The sequence below is a fragment of the Indicator indicator genome, chromosome 13, assembly GCF_027791375.1.
Source record: "Indicator indicator isolate 239-I01 chromosome 13, UM_Iind_1.1, whole genome shotgun sequence".
NCBI classification, from domain to species: Eukaryota; Metazoa; Chordata; class Aves; order Piciformes; family Indicatoridae; genus Indicator; species Indicator indicator.
This window is the reverse complement of record NC_072022.1, coordinates 19,141,593-19,156,600: the sequence shown is the minus strand read 5'-3', so window position 1 is coordinate 19,156,600 and position 15,008 is coordinate 19,141,593. Positions and strand designations below refer to the sequence as shown.

The following is a 15,008-nucleotide window of genomic DNA, read 5'->3' as shown; positions in this document are numbered from 1 at the left end:
GAAGTCCAGGTAGCCCTAGTATTTGCAAGGGCTTAAAACCATTCCAGAATGGAAGCTCCTAGGACTTTCACAAAACCAAGCTAGGAATGCAAATGGCCATACAGACCATAGTTCACTGAAACACTTCAGGTTTTGGCTACTGCCTTGTCCCAAGAGGGAAAAGGAGTTTCTTCCCAGGAAGAGCAAGTGACAGTCTCCTTGCTGAGAGAGCCCATTTTCCTGCTTCTAAATGGCAAACAGATTTTAACATTTGAAACAAGTCACAAGGAAAGATGACAAAAACTTCCATCTCGTTTTGTGAAGCTTAATTTTCATCTTCAGGTTTACTGTACTTAAACAAGTACTCATGAGTAATTGTAGTTGACTCAACACTCCAATAAGATACAGCTAGAAGCTTTTTAAAAAATGAGGAACCTCATCTTTCTCATCTTTGATGCTCTGGCAAATTAAAGTCATGCACTGTTTTATACTTCTCACTATTCCCAGCTTTCCATCCCATATAAAATTAAGCTTTTCTCCAATAAAACAGTAAATAGTTTTGGCACAAGGCAACCTGCACACTAGCTTATACATTGAATATGTCACCTACTGAGTATGCTTCCAGATATACACTTATTAGTTCTGTTTCCTGTGCAATACTGCACCCCACAAAAATAAAGCTGCAACACTTACTTCGTTCCCTGACCACCTTTTGTCTCCGCTGTCCACGCTATTGAAGCCAGAATCAAGTGCTCCATAGGGACGGCCAGAATAGAGTTCCTCATGGCTGTCAAGCACAAGAATTTTAGTTACTGTAACATAAACACCACCAAAAGCTTCCTAGAATAAAAGCTACCAAGCACAGTTGCAGCACGTTCACAAGGTCAGCATATCAGAAAGCATCATACTGCATTTGCCACATAGAACAAGAGGCAGGTGCTTACAACCACACTTGCCAGTCAGCTGCCCACCTGCCACCACCCAGTGTTGAGAGCTAACCTGCTCCAAAGTATATCTCCATGCTTCAAATATTTCCCAAGCAGATATGATGACAAAAAAAAAAAAACCTGCAAAGTGGTCTCTTTGCTCTTTAACAAGTCAAACTTTCATTTTATACTGCTCGTTTGTTTTGGTTCGAAGACCCTGCCCCACGAACTTTTTTTAAGTACAAACCTACACAAAATTACTACAAACATAGAAAACAGTTCCACACAAAAGTAAGCAGAATGCATTACACAACCATCTTCTGCATCACAACTACCTAAGAAACTGTGCAGTCAGGTGGACAGTATTTCAATTGCTTCATAATATCATAAATATAGAGGCAGAGTTTTCATCCTCAGAGCCTGATTTTGTTAATGACATGTCTAGACAAAGGCTTACAACACACACAACCAAACAGCCACACAGTTCTAACTTTCTGGGCTTAGAATGTACGTAATTCAGCAGTACAGCCATCACAGATGTCAAGCCTGGCAACTGTTGCAGATAGCTACAGTAAAAGAGACAATGGGACTTGTCTGATCCACTGCAGATGGCATTTCACAATGGCTCAACTGTCCTACTGGCACTCGATGCCCCAGGGAGAACTGCAGTAGTAATTACTACATAATACACAAGGAAGAATGAGTTTCAGGAAGCTAATTGCTTCACCCCATCACAACTGCATTGCAGGTCATTTTCTTGCTAGTACTGTGCTCTGAAGTTGTTGGTTTGTCTGAAATCCCTCTTTTAGGAAATATTTATTTCCAAATTACTCATTATTATAATCATTACTGATTCAGCACCATGTGTGTGCATGGGACTTTGTAGAAGAGTGACAGGTTATTATCCTGGGCTGTTTTGTTTTTCAGATATACATAAAACAGCAAAAAAAAAAAAAAAGAGGAAGGATGGAGGGCTACAATGAGAAACGTAAGGCTATACAGCTGCTTCTATGCAGATATACAATAGAAGATAAGCTCTTGTATTCATATGGAGTTTTGATTAACTCAGAAGAATTCCATCTTTATGACCCTGTATTTGAACAGCAGGATCATCTGCATAATAAACCCCCAGAAAGAAAAAAAGAGGAAAGAAAACCCAACTCTGTTCTTTTGGGTGGGGAAGAAAAGAGAATCACCATGAAATTGTCCAGTGTAGTTAGCTAGCTATTAACATCAATCAGTGACAACAAAACTATACTTACACTAACAGCTCACAGGACTTAAATACTGGATTTAAAACACAGGTCAGAGAAAAGAAGAATCTACAGTGTAATTCCACTGTAAATGTATCAATGGTTTTGGAATCTCCTGAGAAAGCTGGAGACATTCAGTGCTGATGAAAAATCACTTTGTCAGTCCCTCATGCAAATTCTTCATAACTCTGATTCATGGCTGTGAGGCCCTTTGATTTGTGTTTTATTGCTTCTAAGACAGCACTACATCCCTGAGCAATTTACTCCTCCACACCATATTACCACCTTCTAAGCTGACTGAAGTAATTTTTACATATATGTAGTTTCATACTTCTCTGACTCCCTTTTTTCTGTATCATATAACAGAAATAAATCTTAACTCCTGCTTTTCTCTAGAATCATAATTTAGCAGCTGATAGGGCTGCCTGTTCCAATATTTGTTACAAAACTAAGTGATAGTGCCAAGTGAAAGCTTGCCAAAAATAACAGTTTATTAATGGGGTGGAGAGAGCATTTACACCTGTGGTCTGAACACAGCAGTCATAAAATTATGTACAACAGGTTCAAAAAGACAGCAAGGATATACTTCAGTAAGTGTGTGGAAAATATTAAGAGATGTTATAAACTGAATATCTGTTAACAACATGAGAGTTTGCCCCTGTATTACAAAGATACCAACACTTTCTTCTTACTGCACATCAACTAACCCTGGCTGCCTTTAATATGATACTGCCCAAGTTTTCTTCTGAACTGCTCCTTGCTTCTTATGTAGTGGAACCTTGTTAGAATGCACCATGAGATAACACAAAGAATATTCTTCAAAGCCACCTCCATCAATGCACTGACCAAAGAACAATCTTAGGATCTACTTTTTTTAGAAGACTCAGACGACTAATGAAATTTTCATGAATGTCACCAAAACTGTGCCAAACTTACCAAGATCCAAATCCCATGGGTCTCCTATCATAGTCAGGTAAGTCTGGAGCTATCTTGCATGCTTCTATGTTCAGGTATTTAAATATATGAATTTTTCCTTTTATACATATCTTTAAAAAAAAAATAGCCAGTATAATTTGACAATACATTTTCAAAGTACTCTACAGATATTTACATTGAGAATAATAAATGAGCACATTTATGTTAACTAACATGTTTTTTCTTCTAATCTCATTGCATTTTATAGAAACAGCTACAGTGGAACATCACAGGATGCCTGTGACAGACAGATGGAAGCTGTCCTCCCAGTACATCTGGTCTGCATGCAACTTTGTCAGCTGGATGCTGAAATTTCCTCATGCAAACAAGACATAAGCATTTACAAGTGCTAGAATTTATACCCTTGGCATCAGAACTGATGCATCCCACCCATGCCCAGCTCTGAATGGCAGTGGCAGACTGCCAGAGCAAGCTCAAATTTGAAGTGAATGAAGCCAGTAACAGCTGCCTTTGCTTTCAAAAGGGAGGCAAAACTGTATTGAAACTCCAGGTCTTGACAAGTGCCACTCTTGAATGAGAAGCAGCTCACAGTACAACCTGTAAAACTCAAGGGCTTATACACCCAGGTTCAGAATCAAATTAGTCACTAACCATACTGCAGTTTCTAGCCCAAAGGCCAATCTGAGCACTCTGCTGCGAAGTAAACCAACCCACAGCACCAAAGAGACCTCAGTCAAAATTATGACATTGAAGAGGCACAGAATCAGTCTTGCCTAACAGCTTCTTCTCTCCAACACCGAGACAACTGTTCAGCTAACATTAGTACAATGCTAATGGTGGAATTTTTAGTAACACACCATAGGCAAGATCACTAATACAGTAAATTAAGAGAAAAACTTTTTTTTTTTCCCCTGGCTATGCTGTATATTTAACACTTTTAGACAATACAATTAAAGTTCTTTCATTCTTAAATAGAGTTTGCAATATAATCCTATAGCTTCTAACCTCATTCTGCTCTCTTTAGGTGAACTGGTCTCCCAAAATTCCTAGCTGCATTTACCTGTGCAGGGGGTGACTGGAGAGGGTTGTTCTCTAACATGATGGTCTGCAGATGTCTGAGGTTCCTATAACAAACTGGTATTGTTGTTATTTTATTGCAGGAGAAATCTAATCGAATCAAAGGCAACTCAGCAAGCTCTGCAAATAAACACAATTTAGAAGATTAAAAGAGCGTAAAACAAAGGGCAAGAGTATAAAAATACATACTTTACAAAATAATTAGGCACACTGCTTCTAGTTCTCAGGTGAGGAAAAAAGGCATTGGAAATAAAGAAGTGCTTGAAGGTTGTGCTGTTATAATTGACAGCCTTTATCTCACCTTCAGGTAAACGCACCAAATTATTTCTTCTGACATTAAGGTCTCGCAAGGATTCCAAATTGCCAATCTGTGGAGGTATTGTCTGTATTTCATTACAGCTCACATCCTATAAGGCAAGAGTTAAAGAATGAATTATCACTAACTGGTAAACCTCTGTTTAACTAAAATATATAGCACATCATTTAGGAACTAAAAGTAAAAGACAACTATTTACATAACACCTCAGATCCCTGCATTCATTAAATCTCATTGCTGATGTGAAGCATAATTCTCAGTTTAGATATATGAGCAAACAAAACCTTTAAAAGATTAAGTATTCAGATACAGAAGTTTATTTCATGTTATCTCCATCAAACTATTCCATGTTATTTAAGGCAGCACAACTTGTTACACAAAAGTTTTTTGAGAGAAACAAACACACCAATCCCACCCAGCCTTCTTTTCAAAAATAGGTAAGGCTCTTAGCTAAATTGACATGGATCATTTGCTCTCCCATGTAAGGCATCTTTCCCTCATACAAACTTTTAAAAAAATCTGGTATTTCAAACTCTTTTCTAGCATCTACACACAAAGTCAAAACCTAGTTTGGTGAGATATTATGGCAGATAGTCCTCCTTAAGCTAAGAGATTTAAAGAACATGCCATTGCATGCAAGTGACTGGTTTACAATCACAAAGTTCTTAGAAGCATGAAAAACAGGATGTTCATCTTGCACATGCCCAGATAGCATCCTAATTGCTGCATTATTTTGACCAAATAAAAAAATGAACTGTTGCTTCTTCAGAAGCACCTCCAAACCTATTAAACATATCAGTTAAACATTAAAGACTGAATAGTAATAGTTAAGAAGTAACTGTATACTCACAAGCTCTGTCAGCTGTCTGAGCTGTCCGATTTCTTCAGGTATTGAAACCAACTTGTTATTACTGGCTATCAACACTTTCAGTGGTAGACTACAGAGGTGTACTGGCAATGTTGAAAGCTGGTTTCGACTTTTTGGAAAGAAAAATACCCCAACATCATCAGAACTCTAGCGAGAAATCATCTCACATTTTAACACAACAAAAGATGTACAAAAAGCACTCTCCATTTAGATGATCAACTCAGTTTCACATAATTTCTGCAAAAGTACTTGCATGGAGTCACTCTTCATTACTTGCTTTACCTACTTGTGTGTGAACACACTCTGAATATCAAGTACCAAGCTTCATCAGATACTTTGGAAGTCAGTGCTGGGGAGTGTGGAATTTTCATGTTCTTTCAGGTGCTTCTGATAACTGGCCACTCTGTCACCATGACTATGCCTAACAGAGAGCAAAAGCCTTTCTGACAGCTAGTAGTGCAGGTCAGCACAGACAAAATCCCATAAGTTATTACTTACTGAAAATTTAAAGTATATTTATAAGTGAAGTCATGAGGATCAAGAATCTTGGCATGATGGATCTTATTATTCCAAAATTCAGTCTTGGACATTTCATAATTAACTACCACTAAAGCAAAAATGAGGTCCTATGACTGGACTGTAATCTCACATGAGAATCAGGCAGGATGAAGATGGATTGTAAATCAGTAAGATTCCCTTTAGGAATAAAACATAGGAAGGAGCAGTCAGTAGATAATTAGAAAGCTCTTAGGATCTTTAAAAAGCCTTAATCAAATGTTGACATTTAGCAAAATATGCTGCTGTAGTGTTTCATGACTGATATCCACATTTCCCTGCTATTAAAGCAAGAGGAAAAAAAAAAAAAAAGAGTTCTGAACCAACAGAGCAGGTTTTAAAGGATAATAATTGGACTGCACCCACTAGAGATCATAGCAATAGGAAACTCATACCTGATTCATATCCTATTCCTGCAATTCTCACCAGCAGTACAAAAAGAAAATAAAGAAACACAACCATACTAAATTGGCAAAAGTATAACAGCAGAAGGAAACAGCCTTAAGTTTCTCTTGATTAATATCTCTGCTAATCCACAGTGAGGAACTTTCCACACCTCTTCAAAGCCCTTCTACAAATGGAGGATGCTGTTCACAGTTAAATTTCAACAACAGGCTCAATTGCAGCCATTAGCTGGCAGAGCAATGTTAATGCCTGAGAAAGATATTTAAAAGCCACCAGTACACTGAAGGTACAGAGAAATTCTGTAAGCCTTATTCAGCTGCTGAGAGCTGAATTGAAAAGACTGTACAGAAACTCCATCATCTGTTTCAGTCTGTATGCCTGCATTTCACATGAGAACTACTGGAATTTATTTTAGGATTCCTTTAAGATGGTATTAGCTTTCTTCTCCATACTTTACTTCTGGAAGCTGCCTCTTAATCTTTCCTTGATCCACCTAAGTGAGTAAGACTGGTTCAGGTTGCTTTGATTCTATGTCATAGAACATAACAGCACGATAATGACACGCCATGTTAGAATTACTCATGTATCAAAATTTATAAACCTAGACTACTGATGCCAAAGCAAAAGTTCTGAGACAATCATTACCTGATATTTAGAAATGTTAAAGACTGCAAGTTCAAAATTGCCTCTGGGATATATCGAATGCAGTTCTGGTACAAATTAAGACTCTCAAGGGAGACGAAGTGACATGCTTCTGCTGGAAGCTCTGACAGTCTGTTCCGTGACAAATCTGAAGGGATGGAAAAAAGAAACACTCAGTAAAGCTATCTTAAAACTTCACAAGGACAAGTATTGTCTGTGTATTTGCTGTCACACAGTGGGAACAACTGGATAGGAATCAAGGTTCATGATTTTCAAAGTGACAAAAAATAAATCAACATTCTGAAATCTTACAGCCACGATGAGAAAAAGAGAGCTAGATGCTACACTCCTTTCAGAGTCACAGTTTCATATTCCCAACTGCTTTCTGCTTAGAGAAAACTAGTTTGTGATGCTGAAAGCCCAGCTTCAAATCTGTGTTCTAAGACCATCTTTAGATTATGGATTTGGTACTGGGTGGGCAGTGCTGTAATGAAAAGAAATGAGAAGCACTTTTCTCCCAGCCCCTAAGGAAATCCCAGCTCCTAATTTCTGTGTAAAACATACATACACATTTATAGCTAATGTTTCCAAGAGGGGAAACATGAGGCACACACCTTTGACAAGCCTTCCTATACTCTAGCCAAAGCATTCCTTCCTGCAGAGAGATTCCAGATCAAGCCTGTAACCTCAACCAGGCAATGGAAGGATTTTCAATAGTCTTCCCAGCTGCAGACAAATGCTCTGCCTGTTGCTAGCAGTACGTTTTACTGTTTCTTTGTGATCCTGCATTTCTTGCAAGAAAAAGTTTAACCAAAACTACTACCAAATGTTTATACTTGAAGAATCAATATTTTCCTTAGCCAGTTCCAACTATCAGTACAAAACATCCATCAGTATTATGCTCCTTCAAGAGTAAAAGTTGCCTTGTGATAGATAATGCAGTTGCAAAGGGTTCTTTTTTCTTTAAAGGTCAAGGAAAGCTCTTGCTTATAAATGCCAAGGGATGGTTCTCACAAACACACACTAACAGCTCCTTCTCCCTAACAGACTCAGCTCTCACTTCTGGCAGGAGTTATGCTCACATCAGGAGCACTTTGTGTCAGCAGGGAGTTCCTATAGAGACACTGCCTGTTTAATAAACTGAAGCTTTCACATGAAGAGAGGGCAGTCATTAACTGTAAAAACCCATCTGACCTGAATTGGTGTCAGGAATTACTAAAAAAAAAAAAAGAAAAAAGTTTAATTGCTATCTTGTTCTGAATTTCAATTTCTCCTCATCAGTTTAAGAGGATAAAAGCCCCCACTAAATAGCATATATAATAAATTGGCATAGTAATTTCTGTATCTTTATTTCATGAAGGAGCTATCCAATACAGATTACATTTTAAAGCTGCCAATGCAGTCAGGTTTTGTCTCTCGACTTTCTTGTTTTTTTCTTTTCTTTTCTTTCTCGTTGTTTTGTTTTTTTAAAAGGGAAGCTTTTCCAGAGCAGAGCTTTCCTTCACAGAGATACCCTGCTTACCACTGTTCCAATGCATGCTGGAGCTGACTCTGGGTCTACCTCAACACTTAGAACATGGCACAAGCTACTATAGAAACGGCACCAGTAATTAAAAATCTCAGTTCAAGGAATTCCTATGAAAAACTTTGCAGAGAAAAATCACAGAATCACAGAATGTTAAAGGCGGGAAGGGACCTTGAAAGATCATCCAGACCACCCCCTCTGCCAGAGAAGGATCACCTATACCAGATCACACAGGAATGCATCCAGGTGGGTTCTGAGTATCTCCAGAGAGGGAGACTCCGCAGCCCCTTAGGCAGCCTCCAGATGTATTTTAATGTACAAGTGGGAAGGAACTGCATTATGCAATTTACAGGCATGACTGAAGCTAACTATAGCAGAGGCTACACTGGGCATTATAATGTTCATCAGATACTCAAGGTGCACACAGCTAAAAAAAGCCCCATGAAAATCATGGGAACTTCTAATCCACTGATACAAAAAAGAAACAAGGAACGTAACAAAATTCCTTCTCTGTTCAGTAATAAGTATTTAAAAAAAATAATAATTAAGAATTAATAATAAACAAATGGCACACTAAGTGCTTTTTTTCCAGGTTGCATCAGGCTCAAACATGAGCTCAGCTTAAACTTGACCAAACTGGATTTTGAAAAACCAACACTCCAAATGTTTCTTATCAGCTCTAACAGTGAGAGCTAAACCTACAAAAGAATAAAAGTTGTCAGCATTGTCTGCATCGAGTATCTACAATTGTTTCATTGCCTTATGACAGAAAGCAGTTCCAGATCTCTGCCTCCTTTCCTATTTTTTGTGAGACCTTCCCCCACACATACTTTTTTTTCTTTTCTCCAAAGTAAAACCTGCACTTACAGATTGCTAAAGGCAATTTTCATAAATAATGTGATGTTACCACACACTAATCCATGTAAAACATAAGACAAATGTATGAAATGAGAAGAATCCATCCATTGTGATGGATCCCACTTTCTGTTACTGCCAATCCCGGAGTTTTCTTACCTCTGTTGCTTGTCCCAGGCCCTTTGTATTGTCAGTTTGTGGGAAATTAATCAGAATACATCTGTTCTGATCCCTTCACCACACAGTCCCACAAACCCTATGCCAGCAATAGGGAAAACTGAGGATGCAGGCAGCAGTCCCTTGTTCTGATGACAGGGATTAATTTTGCTGACTTAAAGCACTAAGCGGAAATACCTAATGATTGGGACTGATCAGAACCTGCTTAAGAAACTGTAGATAGTAAAGGAGTCAAAGTCTTTGTGTATGTCCTGCAGGGTCACAGAATGCACTTTCAAAGGAATTTATGCAATGGACACAGTTTGCAGAAGCCATAAAACACCATTTTCTCTACTGCAGTAGAATTAAAGCACAGTAATAGTGCTAGAACTATGCAACAATACCATGTCTAAAACTGCAACATGCCCAATGGGATGCTTTTTTTGCCAACATTGTTGTAAAATGTCACAGGAGAAGAGCTTTTTTCCAAACAAGCATATGCTGCCACAATACAAACAAAAACGAGGTATCCCACAAATCTCTAACAACCTCAGGCAATTAAAATATTTGTAATCACTGAAGTGATCTGTGATACAGTTTGCCATAAGGTTTCACACTACAGTAGCATGTTAACATGGGAAAGGGAGAAGAATGCAAATTATGACAAGAGACAAGCCAAGAGTAATTTAGATAAAATTAGCTTCCACACTGACTAGACTTTGAAGCATTTATTTATTTTAAGGCACTATTACAACATTGGTTCACGTATAAGGTGTGTTTTTCCTTGGGAACGCTGAAAGATGGAACTGAATTCCACCCCTTATCTCACCACATGCTAGCATCCTACAACATACAACTTTACTCCTCCTTCACACACCTGTGCTGGCAAAGCCTCTTTGAATGCTACCCATTTTAAGAAACAAATAGGCTTCCCAAGTAAAGATACATTTTACTGGCAGAAGAGTCACAAAGTTTCTTTCAAATCTGTTTTTGGAAAGGCTTTAAGCACCAACCTGAGAAATCTCAATTGCTTTTTGTTTCACTTTATCTTACCAAAGAACACTTAAAAACCTGGGATTTGCATACTGTGCAGACCATAAGGCATGAAATAGTCAAAAACTTCACATATTCTGAGCAATGATTTAGTGTTTCTAAAAACTAATTTCCTGCAAAATAACATTAAAATGCAAATACACTTTTTTAAACAACAAATGAGCTCACAGCATGATAGAAAAGAAACACTGAAGATGGTTAGCAGCAACTACTAATTTTTTTCAGACTTTCCTCAATCTACAGTGATTTTAGAAACTTGGCATTTCTGTTCAGCAGTAGAAATTCAGTGGAAAGCAGATTAAATCAGAGTTGTGATGCTGCAGTATAGTTTCTTGAATTATTCAAAGTGGATCTAACTAATTCAAAGTTTGGTTATTAAGTGTGCAGCATTTTTACTCACATGATGGCCATGAGAATGCCATCCTAGAGACAGCATCCATGAATCCATGTGTTTGAATGTAAAGCTAGGAGGGAGGGCCTGCCAGATCCATAACAAACCAAGTGCTACAAAAAAAGAAAAAAAAAGACTAAACTACACTGTAAAGCAAGAACACCTTAAGATGAAGACAGAAGCAATATATGATAAAACATAATGTAAATTCTGAACTTGCAAATGAGCTTCTTTGGGTTACTTGCAAGCCCTACATCACTCCTCTGCAAACCTCCAACAAGTGTTTCAATTTTCAGCATCCCCAAGAGTTGGTGACATTTTTGATTCTGCCCAAATTCTTGGGAACCCTCCCCTACTCCAGACAGTGGACCTTGAACGAGACCAGAACAGGGGCAGAGAGTACAGCAGTCATTGTGTGAAACAATACAACTCCATCCTCCCCCCCACATTCTTCCCAAAAACATCTGACTGAAAGGAACAGCTCTAAAAAAAAAACACAAGGAAAGAAAAGAGCACTACAGTGACTGATTCTGTATTCACACAGATGCCACTCCAGACTTTGGTGCTTTTCCAAAATCAGAGTGAGGTAAAGGAATGAAAATGAAAATATTTTATTGAAAATATCTTGTCAGTGAAGACTTTAGTGATATTCTGCTACCACGTGCACTTTACCAACCAGAAAAAGGTGTTGCAGTACAGATTATTGTGCAAACTAAAATTTGTGCAAACTGAAATTTGCACGAAGTCTTCTGTGTCTCAGAAAAAAATGATAAAATGTTGTAATGAGATATTAAACTTTCTTTTTTAAACAACTATTATAGCATTAACTAAGAAGCAATTGATAACTGTTAAGCCAAGCAAAAAGTAATCAACATGATGCAATTAGTGCTTTAATATGTATGTGCATACCCTTGCTGCTTGACATACCATTAACTGCAAAGAGGAAACAACTAATTCTCCCCCAAAACACAGTGAATTTTCTCTATGAATAAGAAGTGTGAAATACAGCTATAATAATCTGAACTAAGACTGACTTGTTTGTATTCATATTTCTGGGGTTAAAATGACTGTTAACAGAAACCTGCTTTAAAAAAAGGCTCTCTCAGCCTGCTAAAAATGGATGTGTTTCCTTGAAGGCAAGATCATGTGGAATTTTGGCAAAGGGGAAGAGTCTCTGGAATTAAGCTCTTTGTGAAAGATATAAAACAGTACAAATACAAAATGAAATCTTAGAGTGGAGTCAGCTCACTGACCTTTTCCAGCTTAATTGGGATTCTGCTCAGAGAGCCAGCAAACCCAACGTTAAATGCGACTCGAGAACACTCTGCATCCTTTGGCATTAAACGTAACCCCCTCCTGCTCAAAGAGGAATGTTCCTCTAACATCAAACATTAGCAGGGCTGCATTCACACATCTTTAAACTTCAGCTGGTACATAAATTTTGTCTCCAAAGGGAAATCCGTGATGCATGAAGATGCACCCATTTAAGGTATGGGGTACTTGAACCCACCACATACTCTATAAAGAGAGGGAGCTGCAGCTCAACTGTTGCTTGTACTCCGAGCAGCTGCACAGCAGTGAATTCCCATTCATCATGAGACCATAATGTGATCAGTCCCCTAATCCTGTTGCGATGGGGATATGGCTTCTGCTCTCATTCCAATCAACTATGACAATGAAAGGCCAGCTCTAAGCCTGGACTGTGCTACAAAATTTTGTTGATAAAAATCTGCTTTTTTTTCCCCCACCAGAGATCTGCATGTGTTCACCACACACTTTTAATTAATTTTTGTTTCTTTTTAAATCAAACCCAGCAAAGCCTAGATTTCTGGCTGCCTATTCAAAACCAAATGTCAGCAACCACCATAATACCCGCTGGCAAAACACTCATGCAAGAGAGACTGTGGCATTATGTCAGCAGCTGTGAACTGTGGGCTCCCACCCATGATGTCTGCTATAACAATCCAGTTGCAGCTGTGTGACATCAGCCACCAACGTACTGCAGTGATGCAACAGTACTGGTGTCTCTGAACTGATGTGAATTCTGATGGTGACAATGACTGCTGTATACTGTCCCCAACCAGTGCAATAGAACATTCTGTTTTCCCTAAAACTCTGAAGCAGGCAGTATCATATAAAAGCATATTCACTATTTTCTGCTTATATCTGACAAATCTAAGATACATTAGCTTGCAGCTTACAAGCAAAAGCATATTTTCATTTAAATAATTCAATAAGATACTCGGTGTCCAGGAGGCTGACAGCCAGTATAGTGACAGAAGGCAAAAGACAGCATGAACTGCTGCTGAAAGAGGACAAGTGCAGCTGGTCAAGGAGAAATACGTTAAATATCTGGAACTGTGTAAATATACTTTTATTTTTTTCATATACACATCTTAAAGATCAGAAGCAAGCTCCACAGTTTCACAGTGATAAGAACAAAACCTCAATTACACTGGAGGTTATCCTTGAAATAGCTGATGTAATCTGGCAGATATGGGAAGTGGCTTACCTGAGCAACTCATTTGTAACTCCTGCTCTGGGAGAGTAAGGCTGCTCTCTGGAAATTATTTGTTACAGGTACCCTGCAGATAACATCACTAAACAGATCTTTAGAGGAACTTGATGCCATTGGATTGCTCAGTTATGACATTTAGCACCAACTTTATTGGAACAATTACTCACATTTCCATGTGTATTTGAAGCACATTGTTATAAACCTTAACTGTGTTTTTTGTTAGCTGTTCATTCTATTAACCAAATAAATTCATACTCATTGATCCCACTTTTAAGAAGCAGTTTGTTTCACTTCCCAAAAACTTCAGAACTTGAAACAAAAATTTGAGAAGAGCAATGCTTGCGGTCCTGCTGATTTTTACGAAACATGCCCATAAAGCTACTAAAAAAAAAAAAATGAGTAAAATGAAAGCATGGCACTAAGCAGATGTGCTAATGGTATCGTTGTAATTACTTTTCTTGTACCAGAATATGTCATAAAAGATTGCCTCAGTGATTAATTCTGATGCTATTGGTCTCTGTACTCAGTACCTGGGAATGTTTCATTTCCAAGCACTGAAAACAATGGCATCCTCAGAGCTTCATTTCACACCTGGAGGACATCCTGACATAGAAGGGGTGATTGGGTGATTTTACCTCTTCCTGCTTGCTGTGATAGAACACCACCACTTTTGTCATACTCTAATTTAAAACAAACCTCAGAAACGTCATCTCCTGACTCATCTTCTACTTGCTAGTCCTGTCTAACCTCTACTTTTCCCAACTATTTCCCACATATCTTAGATAAGTTAATAGGTTCATAAGAAGTGTAAGGTGAAAGAGGTGGCATTTACTGACCTGAGATAAGGCTTCTCCTTTTCTTCACCTAGGTAATGCACTCTGCTGCCCAAGCCAGCACACTTGACTAATAGGCATAATGAAGGCTGTTTTTGCCTACATTACTTTTGTAGCCCTGTAATGAAATACATCCCCCAATTTCTAGTTCCAATTTCCAATATTTCGTGGAGGAAAATTAGAATCTGCCATGTGCTCTGACCTTGACACACTTATGGCATTTCAATTCTCAGCACATCCACTCTTGACATGTACAATCACATTCCTCCTTAGCAGCAGTACTAGCAGCATCAAATTGTCTTTTAACCATTTCCATGGACTAACATTCTGTAACCAAGAATCTCCAACCTGCTGGTTTTGCAACATGAACGGGCTGTGGTTTCTGCAGTTACAGAAGAAGAGGCAAAGATCAGTGGTTTCTTTCAAATGTCAGCTTGGTGGTGGTGTGCCTGGAACGCAGACCTGCTTACTGCCAACACCTGCCTCACAACCTGAGACTGTAGCTGCACAGCACGCAAAACAAAAAGATCACACTGCACTGAAATCAGCCCTCTAGACTTCCTGCCTTGTGTGCTGAAGACAAGGTTTGTAGTATGCTTTTCACCAAAACTACTGAAGGCTGTCCCTTGTAAAACCTGTTTCAAACCGTTCTCAAGTCATTGTCAGATTTCAGATGCGTGGATCACAGGTTCACACACACTATTTCTTCTGGCTACATTC

General features: G+C 38.5%; 1 protein-coding gene across 1 annotated transcript in view; it reads right to left on the bottom strand.

The window, feature by feature from the left end:
* LRCH3 (leucine rich repeats and calponin homology domain containing 3) overlaps positions 1-15,008 on the bottom strand; it is a 61,595-nt gene that overhangs the window by 26,113 nt on the left and 20,474 nt on the right. Inside the window, exons 2-7 of the mRNA XM_054385912.1 lie at positions 6,961-7,105; positions 5,338-5,464; positions 4,473-4,578; positions 4,155-4,291; positions 3,095-3,204; positions 673-766 (exon numbers count right to left, since the gene is read on the bottom strand). Of these exons, the coding sequence (XP_054241887.1) occupies positions 673-766; positions 3,095-3,204; positions 4,155-4,291; positions 4,473-4,578; positions 5,338-5,464; positions 6,961-7,105 (719 nt within the window). The remainder of the gene's footprint in view (positions 1-672; positions 767-3,094; positions 3,205-4,154; positions 4,292-4,472; positions 4,579-5,337; positions 5,465-6,960; positions 7,106-15,008) is intronic.